Consider the following 21069-nt stretch of genomic DNA (forward strand, 5'->3'; position numbering starts at 1 on the left):
CGCCTCCTGCAGGTGCACACCCTGGGAGGCAGCAGGTGCTGGCTCAGGGGGGAGACTGGATGGAGTTCCAGGCTCCTGGCTCCATCCGGGCTGTTGTGGGCATTTGGGGGCCATTGGAGGAGTGAACCAGCAGGCTGGCTGCCACCCTCTCCTCCAGGCAGGGATGGGCTTTTCCTGACTTTGCACTTGTCACTCTGCTTTAAAAAATCACCTTTCTGACCATGTCACTCCCAATGGACTGAGACTGTCCCTGCTGTGGGGACAGATCTTTGCCCCGGACCCGCTCTGCTCCCTTGAGTCCTTCTTTGGTCCCAACGTCACCCCTGGTGGGCGTGGCTTCTGCCTTCCCTGGGGCAGGTGCAGGGGACGGGGCGGCGTCCGTTCTGTCCAGTGCTGGACCCCAGGCTGGATCCCTGCTGGGAGGATGCGCCCGCCTGTGATGGCTCCCAAACAGGGAAGCTGAGTCACAGCCAGTCTCTGACTTCCCGGAGCCCCCCACCTAGAACTGGAGAGCAGGGTCTCTGGGGCCAGTGGGTCCCCACCACCCCAACTCGAGGGCTCCGCGTGTGGGTGACATAGGAAGAAACCAGCAGAAGCAGACAGGCCCTGGGGGCCCCCACAGGCCCAGGCTGACCCCCCGCCCCCCAGGGCTTGGTGCTCAGTGACCAGGGACAGACTCCATGGCCTCTGGGGCTTCCCCTGACCTTCACCGCCCACCAGGCCCAGAAGTCCACAGGGACACTGTACCACTCTGTCCCAAGCTAGGGACCCCATCGGTCTCCCCACCTCTGCTCCCGCTCACCCCAGCCCCCTTCCTGGCTGTGACAAAGGGGCCCAGTGACCCCAGAGTTGCCATGGAGACCGCGGGATCCGCTGGGGTCCCCCCACCCCCACCCGCAGCCTCCTGCTGTCCAGGAGCGGCCCCGCCCGCCTGTGGTCAGCACAGGCTCCCTGGGAGACTCCCGCCCCGCCGGCTCCAAGCCCCTGGGGTCCGTCCTGGAAGGACCATCAAAGGACTTGGCCATTCCTGATCCCGAGCCAGGAGGAAGCTGTGCTCAGCCACAGGGGACGAAGGAATTTGCCATCCCCTGAGCTGCGACCCCTCGTGATTTATAGGGGGGCCACTGTCCCCAGGCCCTGGCTGACGGATCTCAAGTGGAAGATGGAATCCAATTACCCTCGATGAGACCCAGCTGGCTGGGGGAGCCGCATGCCTGCGTGCCAGGGCCCCTGCCTGGACTGACCGCCCATCTCCGCCTGGGACAGCCACTTTGGCTGTTGCTGGAGATGGGTTCTTGCAGGCACAGGCAGGCCCAGGACTGGCCACGGCCTCAGTCTGGCCGCCGCCCTGCACCCCGCACAGGTGCCATTCTGCAGATGGGTAGACTGAGGCCAAGACCAGCAGCCCCTCTCAGAGCTCCCCAGTGAAAGTGGTGCCGGGAGCATGCTTGAGAGCGAGCGACTGTCCCATTCTGGCCATGGGGATGGGGGACAGGCCCCTGAGTGAGACCAGGAAGCTGAGCAGGGGGTGGCTGGGACCAAGAGTGAGGACGCCGGGCGACAGTGTTCCAGGCAGAGGGAATGGCACGAGCAAAGACCCGGTGGCCTTAAAGACTGTGCAGCTGGAGCTGGGAGCTGGGGGCCAGGGCAGATGGGTGCCGATGCATGACGGACCAGAGGAAAGAGGGATGGGTGAGTGGAAGGAGCCCCTCGTGCCTTCCCACGCTCCCCCTCCCCCCGGCACAGGGCGGGTCCCTGCCACCCTCATGGGAGCAAGCGTCTGTGGCCTGTGGCTGGGGAGCCCCCTCCCTCCAGACTTGGCTCTGGCCTGGTTCTGCCCGGCCACAAACAGGTCCGACCAGTTCTCCCACAGCTCAGACAGGGCTGGGCCCAGCGTTGCCAGCAAAGGCAAAGCCTAGAGAGCCAGAGGGAGCCAGGCGGCCTCCTGGGCCCTGTGGCCTGGGTCAGGAGCTCCAGGGTGCTGAGGGCTTTGCTCACTCCAACCCCACCCCCAGGGGGAGCGAGAGCTCAGGACGGGCAGCCAGGTCTGGCCCACTGCAGGGTCCAGCCTGCCACCTCCCTCACCTCCTCTTCCTGGCCTCCGGGATACTGGATTCTTCACCCCACCCACCCAGCCACCCTACCCCAAGGCCATGGCTGCACCTGCACCTGCTCTTCCTTGGAGGAACCCCAACCCCAGTTGCCACCCCTGTTGGCCCACTATGGGGTGCAGCATATGGGCACAGAGCCTGCATCGGGCTGCCTCGGCTCCACTGCCAGTCCCGCCATGCCTCAGTTTCCCTGGCTGTACTCCCAGGGTTGAGATCAGTGCTTGGCCTCCCTCGCCTCAGCCAGCCCCCTCCTGCCCTAAGCACTCAGGGCGGGCTCCTAGCCCCTGCCAGTCCCTGCCACCTGCTGTCCTGGCTCAGGTTCCCCCAGGGCCCAGCTGTCCAGGCCCCTGCCGATGGCTGCTGCTCGGAGCTGCAAGTCCAGTGCCCAGGGGCCTCCTGCTCTCAGCTGGAACCCATGCAGCCACCCCCACCCCACCCCGCTGAGCTCAGCCCCTCCCGCCAGAGCCCTCTCCTCCCTGGCTCTCCATCTGTGGGTGCTGGGAGCTCAGTCCCCCTGGCGCTATCTCCTCTCCCTCCCTCCCTTCCTTTCCCCGGGCTATCATGTCCATGCCTCTGTCTAATGAAGTCCGTGGATCTCGCTTGATGCCAAGGCTCGGTGACCACTCACACCTGTCTCCACCTGGGCTTCCAGGGCTGGGTGCGGGGAGGGTGGGGAGTGGCTGCTCATGGCTGTCCTTTGGGGGTATGGAATGTTCTGGACAGAGGTCGTGGTGACGGCTGCACAGCCTTACAAATATACTAAGAGCTGCTTTAACATGGCGTGAATGATATCTCAGAACTAACGTTTTTCTTTTTTTAAGATGTATTGATTTACTTGAAAGGGCCAGGCTGCAGCCAGGAGCCAGGAACTCCACCCAGAGCTCCCTTGTGAGCGGTAGGGACCCACATCCCTGAGCCACGCCCTGCTGTCTCCCAGCGTGTGCGCTAGCTGGAAACTGGATCAGAAGCAGAGCCAGGATTCGAACCAGGCACTCGGGCGCCCCAAGCGGTCAACTTAACCACTGCACCAAAGCTTGGCCCATTTTTTAATGGAAATAGATTCCAGAAATGAGGTCTTCCTCGTGACCTGTGTGTTGCTGGGGCTCCACCCATCCTGCACTCCGTCTCCCCACGTCTTTAACTCTGTCTTTGGTGAACAGAGGTTTTCAATCTGGACAGAGCCCGATTTATCCACTTATTCTGCGGCTGGTGCTGTGAGGGTGGGTGTCCCACTGAAGACCCCCTGCCTCCCCGGAAACACCCCTTGAGCCAGCACACCCCTTCCTCAGCAGCTCCGGGACCCCCGCCCCCGGCTGCAGGTGTCTCCTGCCCCCCCCCCCCCCAGCCGGCGCCATCTCCCTGCCCACAGCCAGATCTGTGGTTCATCTTCCAGTCCCCGGGACGGGCATGAGGTCTGGCGCGCACTAGGTGCTCAATAAAATCTACAGACACGAAGGCGAGGGCCCGGGGCCCAGCTGGGGCTCATTAAAACTGTCCATTAGCTCTAAACACCAGCTCATCAGGAACATCTGAGCGAAGCCAGAGACGCCGACACGCTAGGAATGTTCCACTGTCTCCCAGGCGGGAGCCCGGATCACGCACACTCAGACCTTCGCAAGCGGATTTTATTCTGGCCTCTTCCCAGCACCCGCTGTGGCTGCAGGACTCCCACCCCCACCCCCAGTATCGCCGGCCTCCCTGTGGGCGGGGTCTCCTAGTCCTTCTCCTCGCCGTGCGTGATGACGTAGCACAGGTTCCGGTAGTCCAGGTTGCCGCACACATCTGGCGGGAACGCCGCGAACATCTGCTTGACCTGGAGGCGGGGAGCAGGGAGTCAGCCTGGCCCCCCACCCCCACGCCCTGGCGGAAGTGGGGGCGGGGCCTGGCGCCGTGGGGATGAAGAAGCCCCACCCCCCACTCACCTCCTCCTCGCTGAATCGGTCGGCCTGGGTCATGAGCTTCTCTTTGATGCTATTCCAAGGAGGAAAACAGTCACGGCCAAGGCCATCGCCTGGGGCTGGCACTGGGAGCTCCCAGGCGACTGTGTGGCCTGGGGCAGCTTCCCCCAGGGACCGCAGGTCCCCTCCCTGCCCAGCCACGGCCACGGCCACGGGGCGCTTTCTGATGCCCTGCGCCTGGGCCCCTGGGGGTCTCTTCAGCCTCGCCTGGGACACACTGTTCCCAAGCCTATGATTGTCACCGATGTCTGGCCTGGGAAGGCCTGCGCGGGTCCCAGTCCTTGCTCAGTACTCAGTACTAAGTACTCAGTACTAAGAGCCTTCTCTTACCAAGGGGAAACCAAGACTGTGAGCCGAGTGACGCTTGCGCAAAGCCCGGGAGGCGGAACATTCTGGAAACATCTACGCGCTAGGCCTGCTCTAGAGCTAGTCACAGATTCAGCCCTCGCTGGCGTCATTTCCTTGGGACCTGGGGCCAGGCCGGGCGTTGCTGTGGGTTCAGCAGCCGAAGCTGCCTGGGGCCGGCGGAGGTGGCAGAGGCAGGGCTGGGAGGGACTTCCGGGGGCTCCGGGGGGGCAGGATGGGCTCAGAGGTGCCTGGCAGCAGCGGCACGCGGGCCGGGTTTCCAGCTCCCTGAGCTGGGGACTGGGTTTTAACCAGAGTCTCCCCTGTAGCCCATCTGGCTGGTAGCCAGAGCAGCCAGGGCCCCTTGCTCTCAAAACTGGGTCCCCAAAGACCTGTCCCCAGGAGACACCCGAGGGTTCCTCCAGGCCATGCCGCCGAGAGGCGCCCCTGGTCCCCAGGATGCAGGTGGAGGCTCAGGTCCCAAGGGAGGGATGGGGAGGCGAGAGCCACAGCCTGGTGACACCCGAACAGCGTCTGTGGAACCCACCGCCTTGGATGAGGGCGGGTGAGAGGGACAGACCCTCCCCATCTGCACCCCTCCCCCACTGCCAGCCCCTCCCTCCCACAGGCCCAGCCACTAGGGGGCAGAGACAGGGGGACAGGGGCGACTTACAAGTCAGCCTTGACAAAACCCTTTTCTTCAGTGTCGAACACCTTGAAGGCATGCAGAATGGTCTCCTCCGGGTCCGTGCCTAGAAACAGCGCAGCCAGGGCAGGGTGGAGAGGGCCCCTTGGGGACAGGCGCCACCCAGGGCCCTCCGCAGAAGGGCGCATGGCTCTGGGGGAGCCCCTGCTCGGCAGGGGGTGCTGAGCCCCCTCTGAAACAGGGGCGCACCCTGCGTGGTCCCAGTGAGCTACCTGCACGACTGGACCCGGCCACCTCACCAGACGTCTCGCTGTCCTCGTGTTGCAGAGGGAGAAACGGAGGCCCAGAGGGGTGAAGGCGCTCCCTCGAGGTCTCGCAGCTGACACAGCCGCAGGGTCCGGGAGGTTGGGGTCCACTTGTGACCCCAGAGAGGAGCAGGGAGCTGTGAGTGGGGGTGGGGCTAAAGGCCGGGGCGCGGGCACTGGCACAGCAGGGGTCTGCGAGGCTGCCGCAATATGGCGCTGGCTCCAGTCCCGCTCCCTGCTAATGCGCCTGGGAAAGCAGTGGAAGACGGCCCAGGTGCTCAGGCCCCTGCACCCACAGGGAATACCCAGATGGAGCTCCTGGCTCCTGGCTTCAGCCTGGCCCAGCCCTGGCCATTGCAGCCATTTGGGGAGGGACCCGGCGGAGGGAAGACCTCTCTGTGTCTCTCCTGCTCTCTCTGTCACTCTGCCTCCCACATAAATAAATCAATCTTAGAAACAGGATTCTGAAAGCATCCAGGAGATGGGGAACTCACTGTATCGACAGGGAAACTGAGGCTGAGAGAGAGGGAGGGGCTTGCGTGAAGTCTCCCGGGCTGTGTGGATGCCAGCGGGTGACCCGGCGGTCCTCGCCTGGGCTCCTCCTCCCGTCACACTGCACCCCCCACCTAGCTCCCCGTGCACCCCGGGTGCTGCGGGCTTCCTTCAAAGCTCAGATGCGTTAGCAGTGAAGTGGGGGCGGGGCCAGCAGGGCGGGGCGTCCCTGCCGCCAAGATGGGGACAGCCTCACAGCCGTCCGGGCCACGAGGCCAGGGCAGTCCGGGCGGGACACACAGTGTGCCCGGCTTATCACAGAGGATGCCGACTTCCGGGCCTTGCCTGAGGTCCCACACGAAGGAGAAGGGGGCGTTTAAGCCACCTGTGTGAACTGTGGAGTCCCTGACGGTTCTGTGCCTGTGTGCTCCTGCCAATCAGACTGGGCCAGGGCTGCCTGTGCCTCCTCCATCAGACTGGGCCAGGGCCACCTGTGTCTCCTCCATCAGACTGGGCCAGGGTCGCCTGTGTCTCCTGCATCAGACTTATCAGGGCTACCATACCTCCTCCATCAGACTTGGCTAGGGCTACCTGTGTCTCCTCCATCAGACTGGGCCAGGGCCACATGTCTCCTCCATCAGACTTACCAGGGCTACCACACCTCCTCCATCAGACTGGCCAGCACTACCATGCACCCGGCCAGGGCCACCTGTGTCTCCTGCATCAGATTGGGCCAGGGCCACCACATCTCCTCCATCAGACTGGGCCAGGACCACCACATCTCCTCCATTAGACTGGGCCAGGGCTGACTGTGCCTCCTCTATCAGACTGGGCCAGGGCCACCTGGGCCTCCTCCATCAGACTGGGCCAGGGCCACCTGTGTCTCCCCTGTTAGACATGGAGTTCATTTGAGTCACTCAGAATCTCTGACGCTGGCCTGGGGTGACCAAGCTGGCCACACTGAACCCACTGGCCTGGCAGCTCCTGGCGGCAGGGCAGAGGGAGCCCATGCAGTCAGACCAGAGACTGCCCAGGGTCCCACTAGGGCAGGGCTCCAGGTCGGCTGAGCAGGCAGAGTGGTGGCGGCGAGGGGCAGGCAGGGGTGCAGCTCCAGGCCTGCGGCGCTGGAGCTGCCAAAGCCACTGGATGGGGCTGTGGCGTGGACTCTGTGTCCTGTGCCACAGCCCGCCAGCTTCCAGCTGCGAGCCCGCCCTCCCGGGGACCATGCCCTGGGCTTCGCTCAGGCCCAGCGGCCCCCGGCGGCTCACTGCCATGGGCAGGCTGGGCGGGCAGTGCCTGCTCCCGCCTCCCCAGAGAGAGCCTCTGCCCCCCGGGGACGGCAAACCTCATAAACCCGGCTGCCTCCCCGGCGCAGCTGGGCCTCTCAGGACAAAGTCTCCTCGTCCCAATTAGCGGCGAGAGGCGGCCCCTGCCCTCCCGCGCAGGCCTCTCCCCCCACCAGCTGGTCTCACGCAGGCCGGGCCAGCTGGAGCCCCCGCCCCGGCGCCCCTGCGAAAATGAGAAAAGGCTGTAGCCACCAGGCCCTGCCAGGCCCCGGCTGCAGCACCAGCCCGGCCACGGGCCCGCCTGAACTTCAGGCCCCCGCAGAGCTGGGGTCCCCTGTCTCCCTGAGCACCCCAGAAGGGTCCCAGAGCTAAGCCCTCGTTCTTGGAGCAGGACGCGAGCCCCAGCCCAGGACGGAGGGGTCCACCGTCGTCCCCAGCGACTCCAAGGCGGTTTCCCCAGGCCCTCTCCCATGCGTTGCTCTGGGTGCAAGCTGGACACCCATGTATCCATCTGCTCTGTCCAAAAACTGCTGGCTAGAGCACCCCGCCCCGGCCTCCTGGGCTTCTGCGCCCTTCGGGAGGTTCCCAAGGATGCTCGGGACTTGGCTGTCCAGCCTCAAGTTCAAAGCCTGTTCCAGAGGAGGTTGCCTGCCCCCCTCCCGCCCCCCAGTTCCCTCATTTCCAACAATCAGCTGGACAGTGGGTCCCCTTCCAGCCCTGGGAGCAGCTCCGAGCCTCCTGCCCGCTCCAGCAGGTCACGGCTCTCCCCCAGGGAGAATGCAAGGTTCATTCCGGGAGCGTGTTACCTGACGGCTCCTAAGACCACGCAGCCACGAGAGCAGGTGGGAGTCGCCCACAGAGGGAGAGGGGCTTTGCATACGTAAAGCTAGGAATTCAAGGCAGAAGATCACGCTGGGCCCCTGCCCCCGTGGGCCCTGAACCCCACGACAGACATCCTCGGGTGAGGGAGGCTTGGAGAGCCGAGACGGGGGATGGACGTGCAGAGGCGGGAGTGGATCAGCTGCCGGAAGCCGGAGGAGCCGGGGGAAGCTGCTGCCTCGGACTCCAGCAGCCCTTACGGGAGTGCCCGAGTTCGAGTCCTGGCTACCCTCTCCACGCTAGCTTCCTGCCAACGCAGCCCCTGGGAGGCAGCAGGTGATGGCCCAAGTGCCTGCCACCCACGAGGGAGACCCGGATGGAGTTCCAGGCTCCTGGCTCTGGCTTGACCCAGCCCCAGCTGTTGTTGTGGGCATTCGGGGAGTGAACCAATGGACGAAAGATTTCTCTCTGTCTGTTTTTGCCTTTCAAATAAAATGCAAATAAATAAAGAAAAATTAAACAGCAGGGAAACAGGGGTGCCTGCCCATGCCAGCCTGGGGGTGTGCAGGGCCAGGCCGTGACCTGACCAGACACAGCCGAGGCAGGGAAGCCGGGGGTGGGGGGTGGGGGGCATGAGGCAGCAGCAGTCCTGGCCTCCCCTCCTGACCTGGGGGTGTCACCACAGAGGGGTTCCCCGGGAGAGAAAGGGGGCACAGGTACCTCCCCCTACCCTCCAGCCCCAGCTTGGTGCTGGGTCTCAGGAGAGAGCAGTGGTTAGAGCCGGGGGTCGGGGCTGGGACTCCATCCTGGCCACTTGTGGCTGGACACCTGGGGTAGGGGTCACAGCCTCTCCCAGCCTACATCTCCCAGCTCTGGGGGCTGTGGTCACTGTAGCACAGCACAGCTGAGCACCTGCCTGCACCAGGGCGGGCCACGGAGGCCCTTGGAGACCCCCTATGTCCCCCCCACCTCCTCGGCCTGCAGCAGCCCCCACCATCTGCAGGGGGCCATGGGCAGGGGGGCAGAAAGGAGGGGACAGGAAGTGGGGGGCACTGCGCTGAGGGTGGCGGAGCCAGTGCAGTGCAGGGGGGTGGGGGAGGGACTAAGACAGGGCTCTGTGCACCCAGGGGCCTGGCTGCTGTACCCCTCCTCCCGTCCACTCCCCGTACTCCCCAGAGCTGGCTTACCCTTCAGCTTCTCCCCAAACATGGTCAGGAAGATGGTGAAGTTGATGGGGCCCGGCGCCTCTTTCACCATGGCATCTAGCTCCTCGTTCTTGACATTGATGCGGCCTGCGGGGAAGGGGGGAGGGGCGGGGGGCGGGAGCATGAAGGGGGGGTGAAGGGACCCAGTGTGTAGGCAGCAGGGGACAGTAGAGCTGGGGACCACAGCGGGGGGTCTGCCTGGAGGTGGGGACTCTGGGAGTCCTCGTGGTCCCTGGGCATCCAGAGGATGCTCACACCCCCTCCCCCACCCCAGCCCCAGCGTCTCCCCCGTACACCCAGGCCCCCTGCTCTGGGCCCTTGCAAAGCCCCTTCCTGTCCCCGAGCTCTCGCCTCCTCTCACAGCCAGGAGCCCCTGCTGACGCCTCCGCCCCTCCTTCTGGAGCCCCCGGCCCGCCCCAGGCTCCCCACGCGCCCCGCCCGTGGCTGGGCACCCACCCAGCGCGGCAAAGGTGTCCCTCAGGTCCTCCTTGTCGATGAAGCCATCCCGGTTCTGGTCCATGATGGTGAAAGCCTGGCAGAGACAGGGACTGAGCGCCCCCCCACCCCCCGCCACCCAGGCCCAGCCACCCCAGAGCTGTCCTGCTGACCACTGCCCGAGGCGCCGCCCAGCCGCCCTCTCTGAGCGCCTACAGTATACGGCAGGCTGCGGGCCTCTGGGCCAATCTCTCACATCAGCCTTATGGCCAGGATGACTGAAGCTTAGAGAGAGAGAGTGAGAGAGGGGCCCAGCTGGGGGTCCCAGGCTCGGAGGCCGGCCGTGTGATGACGTCATGGGCAGCCATGAACCTCTTTAAACTCCTGGATCTGGGACTGATCGAACATGGAGAAGACATTGGAGGTGGCGCCGCCTTCCGTCCGCTTCCGGGCTCTCCTGGGTGCCTGCAGGGACCGTCGTACTGTCAACCCAGCCCCTGGTGCCCCCCGCACCCCATCTCCCAGAACCCCACAGCCCTGAGGGACACCCCCTGCACACAGACACCCCAGGCACTGGGCTCACCCCCACCCCGGGTTGCAGCATCTGAGTGGGAGCTGCTGAGACTGTCCCCGGAGTTCTCAGGGTGATCTGTCCCTTGCTGATCACCCAGGACTTCTACTGCCTGCCACCTCAGTCCCCTGCTCTGCCCTCAATCCACTGTCACCCTTCAGGGTCAGCGCCTCTGCCCCCTCCTCCGAGAGGCCTTCCCTGACTACCACCGTTCCTGGCCCCACCCTGTTCGGTCTTATCTCTCTGTGTCTCCTGCCCCCACTAAATGTGGACCTCCCTAAGAGACAAGGCCCAGGGTGGTGCCACCTCTGGTGGCTCCTGTCCCTAGCCTGGCTCCCAGCAGGGACCAGTCCATGTTTGCAATTCACCGCACAGAGCTCAAAGCAGCAGGTGGAGCCTCCGACCACCCACGTGGAGTAATGGGGCCCTGGCTGGCCCTGCTGCCCCCAGGGGCTGCTTTCAGGATGTGGTGGCTCCTGAGAGCCCCCCATTAGGCACTCACTGGAAGCTCTGGGTCCCCAGGACAGCCCGAGGGGTCTTCCCTCAGCTGCCAGCCTTGGCCCCACAAAGAGACTCCGTGGGGTGGCAGAGACCCGGGCGCCCCCTGCCAGCTCCCGCCTCCAGCTCATCCCCCTTCTCCTGCCTCCCAGTGCTTGTGTGGTCTCCCCTCCCACCCCCCGCCCCCTCCCTCGGGCTCCCTGGCGGCGTGGGGAGCAGCAGCACCCGGCGGATTTATAATTAGCTTTTACTGGGCGCCCCGTCTGCACTAATCCTTCGAAAGGGGGCTGGCCGGGCGGACGGTGCCTTCCGATGCTGTAAAACCTCGGCGATATTTATAAATCCCTTCAGACACCATCAGCAAGAGCTCTTCCCTGCAGAGCTCATCGCCCGTAATTATACAGACGTTCCCCTCTGGTTAATAAAAAAAGGATCGCATCCGTCTGCGGCCTCTTGCGCCCATCCTAGTCCGCACGGCCCCGGCTGCAGCTCGGAGCTCCCCACAGCAGGAAGGAGCCACTATCCTCTCCTGGCACCACAGGGGCTGAGGCCCAGGGCTCCCAGCCCTGACCCTCTTCTGGCCTGGGGGGCCCCTAGGAAGTCAATGACCCCCACCCCTGCCCTGGGAGGAGATCTTAGGACAGAGGGGGGTCGCCTAGTTCCAGGGCCCACCTGCTGCTCACAGCTTCCACAATGTACAGACATTGGCTTGTCTTTCCCGAGTCTATCAGACCAAGAAAATGCCTCCCTGGAGGTGACCCAGAGCTGAAGCCAGTCCTGTCCTTGTCCCCAAGGACCTGGGGACAGGTAACCCACAGAGGGTGGCAGAGGGAAGGGTGGATCCTGCACCATGCCGGTGGCCAAGAAGAGGCCAGGATGAGGGACCCCTGGGGGACACAGGCAAGAGTGACCAGCAGCGCTGGGAGTGCCCTCCACCCTCTTCTTCCTCTCTCCCCTAGCCTGCACCTGGGAGGCTCCCACCAAGTCTCAGAAAACAGAGGCCCAGCTAGGAACCCACACGAATGGACTGGCCACCCACAGAGAGCATCCAAGGCGAAGACGAGGTTGGACCAGCGTCAGGGTCAAGGTCGAGTTCAAGGATGTCGGAGGAAGGAACCAAGTCAAGGTTGGGGTGAGTACAGGCATGAGATAAAGGTTAGCATCACAAGTGAAGTCAGGGTCAGGGGTCAGGGGTTGCGATCAGGAAGGGAGGGACGGCAGCCCCAAGCTGTGCACACCTCCTGGGGAGGGCAGCGGAGGGCAGGAGAGGTGGCCCCAGCCTACCATGGTCTGAGTGCTCCCTGGCGCTGCAGTGGGGTGGAGGTGGCCCGGGGACCCTCTTTAAATAGTGCTCCTGCCCAAGGCAGGCGCCAGACAGGACAGGGGCCCCCCTGCCAGGCGTCCGCCCTGGGCCGTGGGGAGTGGGTGGGGATGGGAGATCCAAGGGCTCTCCGCCGGTGCTGGGCCAACTGTTTGCTCTTCAGCCAGGGGACCGAGCTCCGGAAGGGGCAGGTGGCCAAGGGCACACAGGCAGCGGAGGCTGCAGCCAGCTGGGCAGACTTGGCCGTGGGCCGTGGGGGGCCGGGGAGCACTCGCAGGGCGGGGCCGCCCACGCCAGCCAGGGACAGCAACGACGTGGCAGGGCCCCCGAGTGTGTGCCTCTGGGAACAGCGGAGGTGGGAGGGGGCTGCGGCCCTGCCCTGGTCTGCCCACAGGGGGGCTTCTGCCTCACTGCTGTCTGCCAGGCCCTCAACCACCTCCCTGGCCCACCTCCTGCCTCTGCACACAGCAGGTTCTGGGGAAGCCAAAAGACAAAGGCAAAGTGGGGGTGAGAGCACTCGTGCGGGTGCCCACGCTGGCAGCCCCAGCTCAGCCTCCTGACCACCTGGCCACACAGGCGGCTGCGTGGGACCTGCAGACCTCTGATGGGCTTCCAGGGCCGGCAGTGCAGGGCTCCGGCGCGGAGCCCACGGGGCCCCGGAGCTGGCCTGGGCCTCTGGGCCCTGGTACAGCTAATCCCTTGCCCTGGAAGGACAGAATTTGGTAACAATAAGAAAGAGACTGACTGTGGAAAGCATAGCAGGTGTAGACCATGCATCCCCACGTCGGATCCTGCCCCCGGGTGAGAAACTGAGGCACACACAGCTTGTCACTCACCCGAGGCTGCTAGGGGGTGGGACTAAAATGAGAGCCCCTCTTTCCAGTCGTTCCAGAAAGAACCTTCCAGAACGTTCTGGCCATCTTTCCCCTGCCCCGCCCCCAGTCGGGGCTGACTGCAGCTGGTTCCAGCCAGCCCGTCTGAGCTCCCAGAACACCTGGGGTGGCGCCCACACCAGGCCTGGGGCCGGGCCCTGCCTCAGGGTCTCCCAATGGCTTCCTCTAGTGGTGCCCCCTCAGGGCACTGACCACTGTGTTCAGCAGGCCGGGGCTCTGGGGACAGAAGCCCCAAACTCCAGCCCCAGCCGGCCATGACTTCCATTTCTGGGGCTGTGCAGCAGGACACCAGCCATGGGGTACCGGGTACAGCCTCCCCTCGCCAGGTCTGCGAGCCTGCGCTGGCGCCTCCTGGCTCTGGGCTCGCTGAGCAGGCAGAGGAGGGGATGCCAGCCGGCGGCCGGCGGACGCTCTAACTCCCCCTGGCTTCCTGCTGGCCCGGGGCCTCCTCAGGCGAGGCTCAGAGCCTAAGCCCCTGTCTCCGGGAGCGGGGATCACGCTGGGGACGTGGAGGGGCTCCGGAAGGCTTAGGACGGCCTCGGGGGATGTGCAAGAGACGTGCAGGGTGACAGGCGGTGAATCCCGAGCTGGCAGAGGCCGGGGCACCACCACCCCCATCCCGGGGCAGGGGTAGGGCGGGGAGGGTGTGGCAGCCCTGGGCCCTCAGTGACACCCAGACCCTCAGTTTGTCCCATCTGAGAAGTGGCACCAGCACTCCGGCCCCCTGGAAGCTGCCATGGGGCTGCCTAGGGAGTGGAAGGAGTGGGGTGGGGCGGCTTTGGTGTCGCTGGCTGGGGTTGGAGTCCTGCCCAAAACACTTCTTTTTTTTGGTTAAGATTTCTTTATTTATTTGAAAGAGTAACAGAGAGGTAGAGGCAGAGAGAGAGAGAGAGAGAGGTCTTCCTTCCACTGGTTCACTCCCCAGACGACCACAACGGTTGGAGCTGGGCTGATCCGAAGCCAGGAGCCAGGAGCTTCTCCTGGGTCTCCCATGTGGGTGCAGGGGCCCAAGAACTTGGGCCATCTTCTGCTGCTTTCCCAGGCCACAACAGAGAGCTGGATCAGAAGTGGAGCAGCCAGGACTTGAACCAGAGCCCATATGGGATGCTGGCACTGCAGGCGGCAGCTTTACCTGCTACACCACAGCGCCAACCCCCAAACCACTTCTCCAAGTCCCCTGGTCCCCAACCTCAAGTGGGGATACCGGGTCAGGTGCCATCGCTACAGGGTGACACTGACCCCACTGCCCAGCGGGCCTCGGCAGCCCCTGGGGTCTGAGACACTCCCGGAGCCGTCTCTGCTCCCAGCCAGGGGACCATGGGAACAAGGTCCATGCCCTCCCAAGCCCAGTGGGGGAGAACCTTTCAGATCAATAACCAAACAAACCAGGCATGGACAGTAGGGGACGCCGGGGGTCTGCCATCTTCGCAACTTTCCTGCAAACCTGAAAGTGTTCTCACATCCAAGCCTCATTTTAAGACTATATACTGAACAGAAACCATTTGTAGAAGATTCTAGAAAATACGAACTAAGCTCTAGCGACAGACAGCACACGGGTGATTTCCCAGGGTGGGGATAGAGCAGGACAGGGGTGGCGGGAGGGAGCCCCAAGGGCTGCTGGGAAACGCGGCGGGGTGTGTGTGTGTGTCCTCTCTCTGGGCTCTGGATTCTAAGCTCTGGCTGGTGCTGTGGCACTCCGGGGGGGGGGGGGGTGCATGCAGGAGGATTTCTGATCCTGGGACACGGAATTCAGAGATACGTTCATTTCGGAGCAAAAACACTGCAATGGGCCAGTGCTGTGGTGTAGTAGGCTAAGCCTCTGCCTGCAGTGCTGGCATCCCATATGGGCGCTGGTTCGAGTCCCGGCTGCTCTTCTTCCGATCCAGCTCTCTGCTGTGGCCTGGGAAAGCAGTGGAAGATGGCCCCAGTGCTTGGGCCCCTGCAGCCGCGTGGAAGACCTGGAAGAAGCTCCTGGCTCCTGGCTTCAGATTGACTCAGCTCCAACCATTGCAGCCACTTGGGGAGTGAACCAGCGGATGGAAGACCTCTCTCTCTCTCTGCCTCTCTCTTGCTCTCTCTCTCTCTCGCTCTCTCTCCCTCTTTCTAACTCTACCTCTCAAATAAAATGTTTAAAATAAAATAAAATAAAATGCAGAGAAACAGAACAACAGAGAGATCTCCCAGCTGCTGGTTCACTCCCCAAATGCCCACAACAGCCAGGGCTGGGCCAGGCTGAACCCAGGAGCCAGGAACTCCATCCGGGTCTCCCACATGGGTGGCAGAGGGCTGGGCACTGCAGCCATCACCAGCAGTGGCAACGGGGTTTCCCACCCCTCGGGAACAGGAGGAAGCCAATGACCCCACCCCACTGGGCCCCCCACCCCCGCCTCCTCTCCCTGACCTGGGTGTCATCTGGGCCGCCTCCTCCCAGCCCCCGCCCAGCCGAGCCCTCGGGAGCCAGGGGTTCGTGTCCCCGCACGTGTGCTTGCTCAGCCGTGTTTACAGTTGTTGAACTATTTTTGTCAAATTAATTAAATACACGCTAAATCCTGTGCGATTTGTTGTGCGATAAAGTAAAGATGCTAAGCTCGTGAGACGCACAACACAACCTGTTTACGCTGATAAAGAACGACTCGAGCGTCAGATGGTTCACGAGGTGCCTCCGCTGTCTGGTTGCACCCAGGCGCGCCTCGGACCCTGGGTGCCTCGGAGCATTGTCGCAGGTCTGGGTCCCTGAAGGAGGCGATGATTGGCCGTGCGGGTGCAGGACAGGTGGGCACCGCCCCCAGGGAGCCCTCCTTTCTGTGCCTCCCGCCCACTGGCCAGAGCCTGGCCTGCTGGAAGAAAGGGGGCAGGGCACACACCTCCGGGGTCTCTCCAGGGTGCTCCAGCCGTGTCCCCAAGCGGTGGCCTCTGCTGAACTGGATGACAGGTGGACCACGTGGCCCCTGCTGACTCCTCCCTAGTCCTCTGCATTCAGGAAGTGCCTGCAGGCAGCTTTTCCCTCCAACATGTGCTGGGCACGGCCGTCCAGCGAGACTGGAAACCCCAGGACCCCTGGCAGAGCCAGGAGACAGAGACTGGCTCTGATGGCACCTGTGGGGAGGGAGTGGCCAAGAGGGAGCTGACACCGACGCTGAGGTTTTGAAGGGTGAGTAGAAGTTTTCCAGACTGAGACGGGAGGGTGGAAATGGAGTGGGGAGGGGGAGTCTAGACACGGCCTGTGTGAGGGACAGCACCTTACCCTTGCATTCTGCCCAGGAGTGAGCGCTGGAAACGCTGACTCAGCAGGTGACAGTGTGGTCGGGGGCACAGGACGAGGGAGGCTGGGGTCTTGTCTGTGAAGTGAGGAGCCGTGGGTCCATGGCAAGGGGCTTGGTCCTGTGCGTGATGGGGGCTCCCCGGGGGGCTTGGGGTGAGGAGAAGCGGGCAGGGTCACTCGGATGTCAGGGAGGAAAGAAGCGTGCGATAGTGTAGGCGAGAGGTGACGGTGGTCCCCGTGCAGGGGCCTGCGGGAGGCTGGGGGCAATCGACTGTGGCTGAAGGGGGGCAGAGTGCCCAGGGTGCACCTGCGGGCTCTGCTGGGTGTCCTCCCTGGAGGAGGCAGAACCATGGTGGGAACTGGAGGATAAGAACGAGATGGACACAGCTTGGCCGGGGGGTGGGGGTGAAGGGAGCCTCACTAGAGACCAGGAGAAAGCCGGGTGCAGGTGGACAGCCGGAGCTCGCTCGGGGAGCTGGAAGGTGGGCATCGAAGCAAGGCGGCTGTCTCACCCCGCTCGGTGACATCACAGCCAAGTGTCCAGGGGACGGCCCGGTCAGCACGAGCCTGCGGGGTCAGCAACCGAGGCAGGGGAGCCGGCTGTGGCTAGGGGAAGGGGGCTGTGCATAGGGAAGCAGGTGCCACTGCCCCTCTGTGTCCGTCTCTGCCTTCTCTGGTGGCGCCCATGCTCTCAGCACAAGGTTCTCCTGCTCCCAGTCAGACCGCCACAAAGGAGGGGGCTCTGGCTCCAGCTGGACTTCCTGACCCCACACAAAACCCCCGCAAGCTCAGGACATCTGAGGATGCTCCTAAAATCCCCAGAGGGGCAGAGGCGGACTGAGTAGGAGGGAGAATTTTACCCCAGGCACAGCTGCCTCTGGAGGTAGTGAGCTCCCCGTCAGTGGAAGTATGCGAGCAGGGCTGGCGATGCTGGTGGGGTTTGGTTCCCGGGGCGGGTAGGGGGATGCTGTGAAGTACCAGGTGGCAGTGAGTCACTCGGGAGGGGGGATCTCGGGAGATGGGAGGGAGGGGCTTCCCCTCCCGGCCTCCCCCCGCCCCCTCCCCGCGCACTGCTGCGTGTTGGAAGCAGCCTGGGTATTTAGAAGATTAATTTCATGTTTGTGCAAAGCAGGGGATTAGGAGGGAGGAGACTGAAGTTCTCTGTAGGTTGTTAAGAAAACAGCATCTAAAAAAAGACTCCGGCGAAATGGCTGAACGCATGGTTTGCCGCCGGCCCGGAGCTTGTCGTCTGTCCGGGATTTGCTGGCATTCTCTGCCGGCCCAGAGCCGCCTCTCCCGGCTCCGAGGATGCTGGGTGGGGGAGGGGGCCTCCATCCTCAGAGCAGGGAGGCTGGGGCTCAACCACCCCCCTCCCCGACAGACATGGTCCTGCTGAGCCCCCCTCCGCTGCACACACAGACAGTTCCTGCGGCTGTGCTGCCCACTGCTGCCCCCTGTGTCGCGTCTCCGTGGCCCCCATGGAAGCCAGGGGCTCAGAGAGGGCACAGCTTCACCTGAGCACGCACAGCCGGACGCAACTCCTGCTGCAGCTCTGCTTACGGGGAGCTGCCAGTCACGCTTAGAGACCCAGTCGGTAGGAGCTGCTGGGCCCCGCAGCCTTTCCCGGGGCATCTGGAGGCCCTGCCCATGTCCCTGGGCCATGGCTCCCAGCCTGCTCCATGTGTACGTGTGTGTGCGTGTAGCAGCTTTATTGAGATATATTTCACAAGCGTTCAATTCATCAATTTAAGTTGTAAAATGCAATGGCTTTTAGTACATTTGGAGTTGTGTAACCATCCCCACATCAATTTCTTAAAGCATTTTTATTTGGAGGGGCAAGCACTGCGGCACCGGCATCCCATATGGGTGCCGATTCCAGTCCCGGCTGCTCCACTTCCAAACCAGCTCTCTGCTAGGGCCTGGGAAAGCAGTGGAGGATGGCCCAAGTCCCTGGGCCCCTGCACCCACATGGGAGACCTGGAAGAAGCTCCTGGCTCCTGGCTTCAAATCAGTGCAGCTTTGGTCATTGCGGCCACTTAGGGAGAACCAGCGGATGGAAGACCCCCCCCCCCCGTTCTATTACTCTGCCTTTCAAATAAATTAAATCTAAAAAGGGGGGAGTATTAGTTCACAGTTCAGGAAGTTCAAGAGCACGGCACCAGCATCTGCCCGGCTCTGGTGTGGGCCTCATGGCCTCCCAAAGGCAAGAGCAGGGTGGGAGAGGTTGCAGGGTAAGACAGGAATCCACAGCCCAGAGAGCCCAGGCTGCTGCGTTTATAGCAACCCATTCTGTCCAGACTCACTGGCTCCACAAACCCATCCACTTAGTCACCTAAACTCCAGCCACGAGGCCCCACCTCTTAAAGGTCCCAGCACCTGCACCTGGCTTCCAGCAATGGACCTGTGGGAAGCCTACTCCAATCATCTCCAAACCACTGCAGAAGGGAACAGGGAGGAGACCTGGGATTGAAGACTTTGCAGGATTTGAAAAGCCAGCTGTTACTGGCTTGTAACTGCTATGCAAGTATGTTCACAAAATTCACCCTGGAAAGTACACCATTAGCGGAAACTAAACTAATTCAGGGGACAGAAGACAACTTTAACAAAAACTCCAATTAACATCCCCGGGGCCTCACTGAGTACAAAGAAAAGAGTTCTGGGAATTTTAAATACGTTTGCTAGAATTTTTTAAATGTAATAAAAGAGTTAGTGGTTAAAGTTGAGAACTCTCCCAGGAAGTAGGAGAAAGAGAGAGAGAGAGAGAGAGAGAGAGAGAGAGAGAGAGAGAGAGAGAGAGAGAAATGGAAGACAAAAGATTACACACAAGGGGTCGACTGGAAATATCTGGCAAGGAAGCTCCAGAGTAGGGAACAGAGAGAATGCAAAGAAATAAATAAATGATCAAAGGCTTACAGGAGAGAAGTTTCCAGACTTCAAGGCCATGAGATTTCTGGCAAGACTTGGCTGACTTGAGACACAACAAATGAAGCCAAAGACAAACAATCCAGCCCCCCTCCAAGAAACTTGGGCAGGGAAGCAAGACCCATGGCAGACAAATGGTTCTAAATGCTCCAGTGAGCAGAGCTGGAAGCAAGCCGCCCGGCAACAGGACTCCCCCAGGACACAGCACCGTCCATCAGCAACGCCCTTTCTGAGGGAACATGATCTTAAACCCAGAATTCTATACCCAGCCCAACTAGCAAGCAGCCCTGAGCACCAGATGCGTTTTTCAGACACTGCAAACTTTTAGCAAGTGTATCACCAAGGAGAAAAAAACTAAATAAACCAAGAGGAAGAAATGGGATGCTGGCAATGATAGTTCCAACCCTGGGGAGTAGCAAAGGGAAGTCCCCCGATGATGGATCCAGGCTAGCAGAGGATGAGTGGGCAGTGAGCACCAAGGAGAGGCAGCCCAGGGCGAAAATGGGGGACTCCGCAAATTTGGTTGTCTTCCTGATGGATCAGAGGAACTTGAGGTACAAAAGATGGAGGTGGCAGAACAGGGCTTGGAAGCTACCAGAGGGTGCAGCAGATCAAGTCCTGCCTCTGCTTCCGATCCAGCTCCCTGCTAACGCACCTGGGAGGCAGCCGGTGATGGCCCAGGAAGGAGGTCCCCACCACCCATGTGGGAGACCCAGGTGGAGCTCCTGGCTCCTGGCTTCAGCCTGGCCCAGCCCTGGATGTTGTGGGCATTTGGGGGATGAGTCAGCAGATGGAAGCTCTCTCGCTCTCTCTCTCTCTCTCTCTCCCTCCCTCTGTCTCTCTCTCTCTCTCTTTCAAACACATAAATAAGTCTAACAACAACAAAAAAAAGGAACTGCTAGAGAAGTCAGAGGTGGACCCTTCAAAGGTGACCGCTGAGTTTCACAGTCAGCGCTGTTTACATAACCGTGACCATGGAAGCTCTGTTTGTTTATTTTCACAATCAGCCTATAGACAAAGCTAAGGAGACTTAATTAAGGTTACAGAAGGCAAATATTTCCAGCCACAACATGCAAAAGTACAAATGACACGCGGGCATCCATGTGTGTCTGTAACCATGGAAACCACCAAAGCGACAATTCGAGTCATTAGAAGGGCGGGAGGGGGCTGGGAGCATCGATGTGACAGACCTTCTGTTCTCTGGCCGAGGAGGCATCGGCTGTCACGTAACAGTGGTCAGCGCTGACACCCATCACTCTCGTGGGCCACTCCACGTCTAGATCCCTGTCCGTTTATAGGGGAACCTTGCTCCCGCCCAGGGCTCCTTCCCAGGCTCCCCAGCAGGAAGGGGCAGGGTCATGCCCCTGCACAACCAGGGGACGCACTGGCTCACCTTGAGCTGGAGACAAAAGCCATGAGATGCAGGAAGTAGGTATTGCCCGCAGGTCCTCTCGGGGGCTGGCGTCCTGGGCCCCAGTGTGGGGAGGTTGAGGCCGTGGGTTCCAGCCTCAGAAGCAATCATTGGCGCTCCCACGGGGACCCCAGTTGGTTCCTGGAAGACGGAGTTGTAATACAAAGAGCAAGCCCAGCCCTGGGTCTCCTCTGCTTCCTGCTCTCTCCCCTCCCAGGGGTGCCACCGCCTTGTCATGATGTCCCCAGAGACCCGATGGATGGAGCCACCCCGTCTCGGATTTTCAGCCTCCAAAACTGGGAGGAAAATAAATCTCTGTGGTTAGTGAGTTCCCCAACCTTGGGCCTTGTGCTGTAGCAGCAGACGAGGAGTCAGCAGGTGGCGACAGGCGGGCACCCTACACCCACCCCCACTGGGAGGCCAGGCTCTGTGCCCGCTGCACTGCTCCCAGCTCCCCCAGGACCCCAGGCCCTTCTTCCCCCAGTGGCTCCCTTATGCCCCTTGTGTAAGCCCACCCAGATTCAGACAAACCTGGGAAACCTCCCTCACCTGCATCCCATAATGGACGGAGCACCAGTTCGGATCCCGG

At 62.2% G+C, this 21069-nt stretch overlaps 1 protein-coding gene across 1 annotated transcript; it reads right to left on the bottom strand.

The window, feature by feature from the left end:
• Positions 1-3718: 3718 nt before the first annotated feature.
• MYL10 (myosin light chain 10) lies at positions 3719-12040 on the bottom strand. Its single transcript, XM_017338760.3, has 7 exons — positions 11956-12040; positions 9975-10067; positions 9624-9699; positions 9150-9254; positions 5088-5166; positions 4034-4082; positions 3719-3924 (listed from the first exon to the last, which is right to left on the bottom strand). Exons 1-7 carry the CDS (start codon positions 11956-11958, stop codon positions 3826-3828), a joined length of 504 nt encoding a protein of 167 aa, XP_017194249.2. The 5' UTR covers positions 11959-12040; the 3' UTR covers positions 3719-3825.
• Positions 12041-21069: the final 9029 nt, after the last annotated feature.

Source organism: Oryctolagus cuniculus, chromosome 19 (assembly GCF_964237555.1).
Source record: "Oryctolagus cuniculus chromosome 19, mOryCun1.1, whole genome shotgun sequence".
Classification (NCBI taxonomy): Eukaryota; Metazoa; Chordata; class Mammalia; order Lagomorpha; family Leporidae; genus Oryctolagus; species Oryctolagus cuniculus.

Coding starts and splice junctions, on each gene's coding strand:
- MYL10 (XM_017338760.3), bottom strand. Junction 9,700..9,974: donor AGATCCAGGAGTTTAAAGAG/GTTCATGGCTGC, acceptor TGTCTCTGCCAG/GCTTTCACCATCATGGACCA. Junction 9,255..9,623: donor GGACACCTTTGCCGCGCTGG/GTGGGTGCCCAG, acceptor CCTTCCCCGCAG/GCCGCATCAATGTCAAGAAC.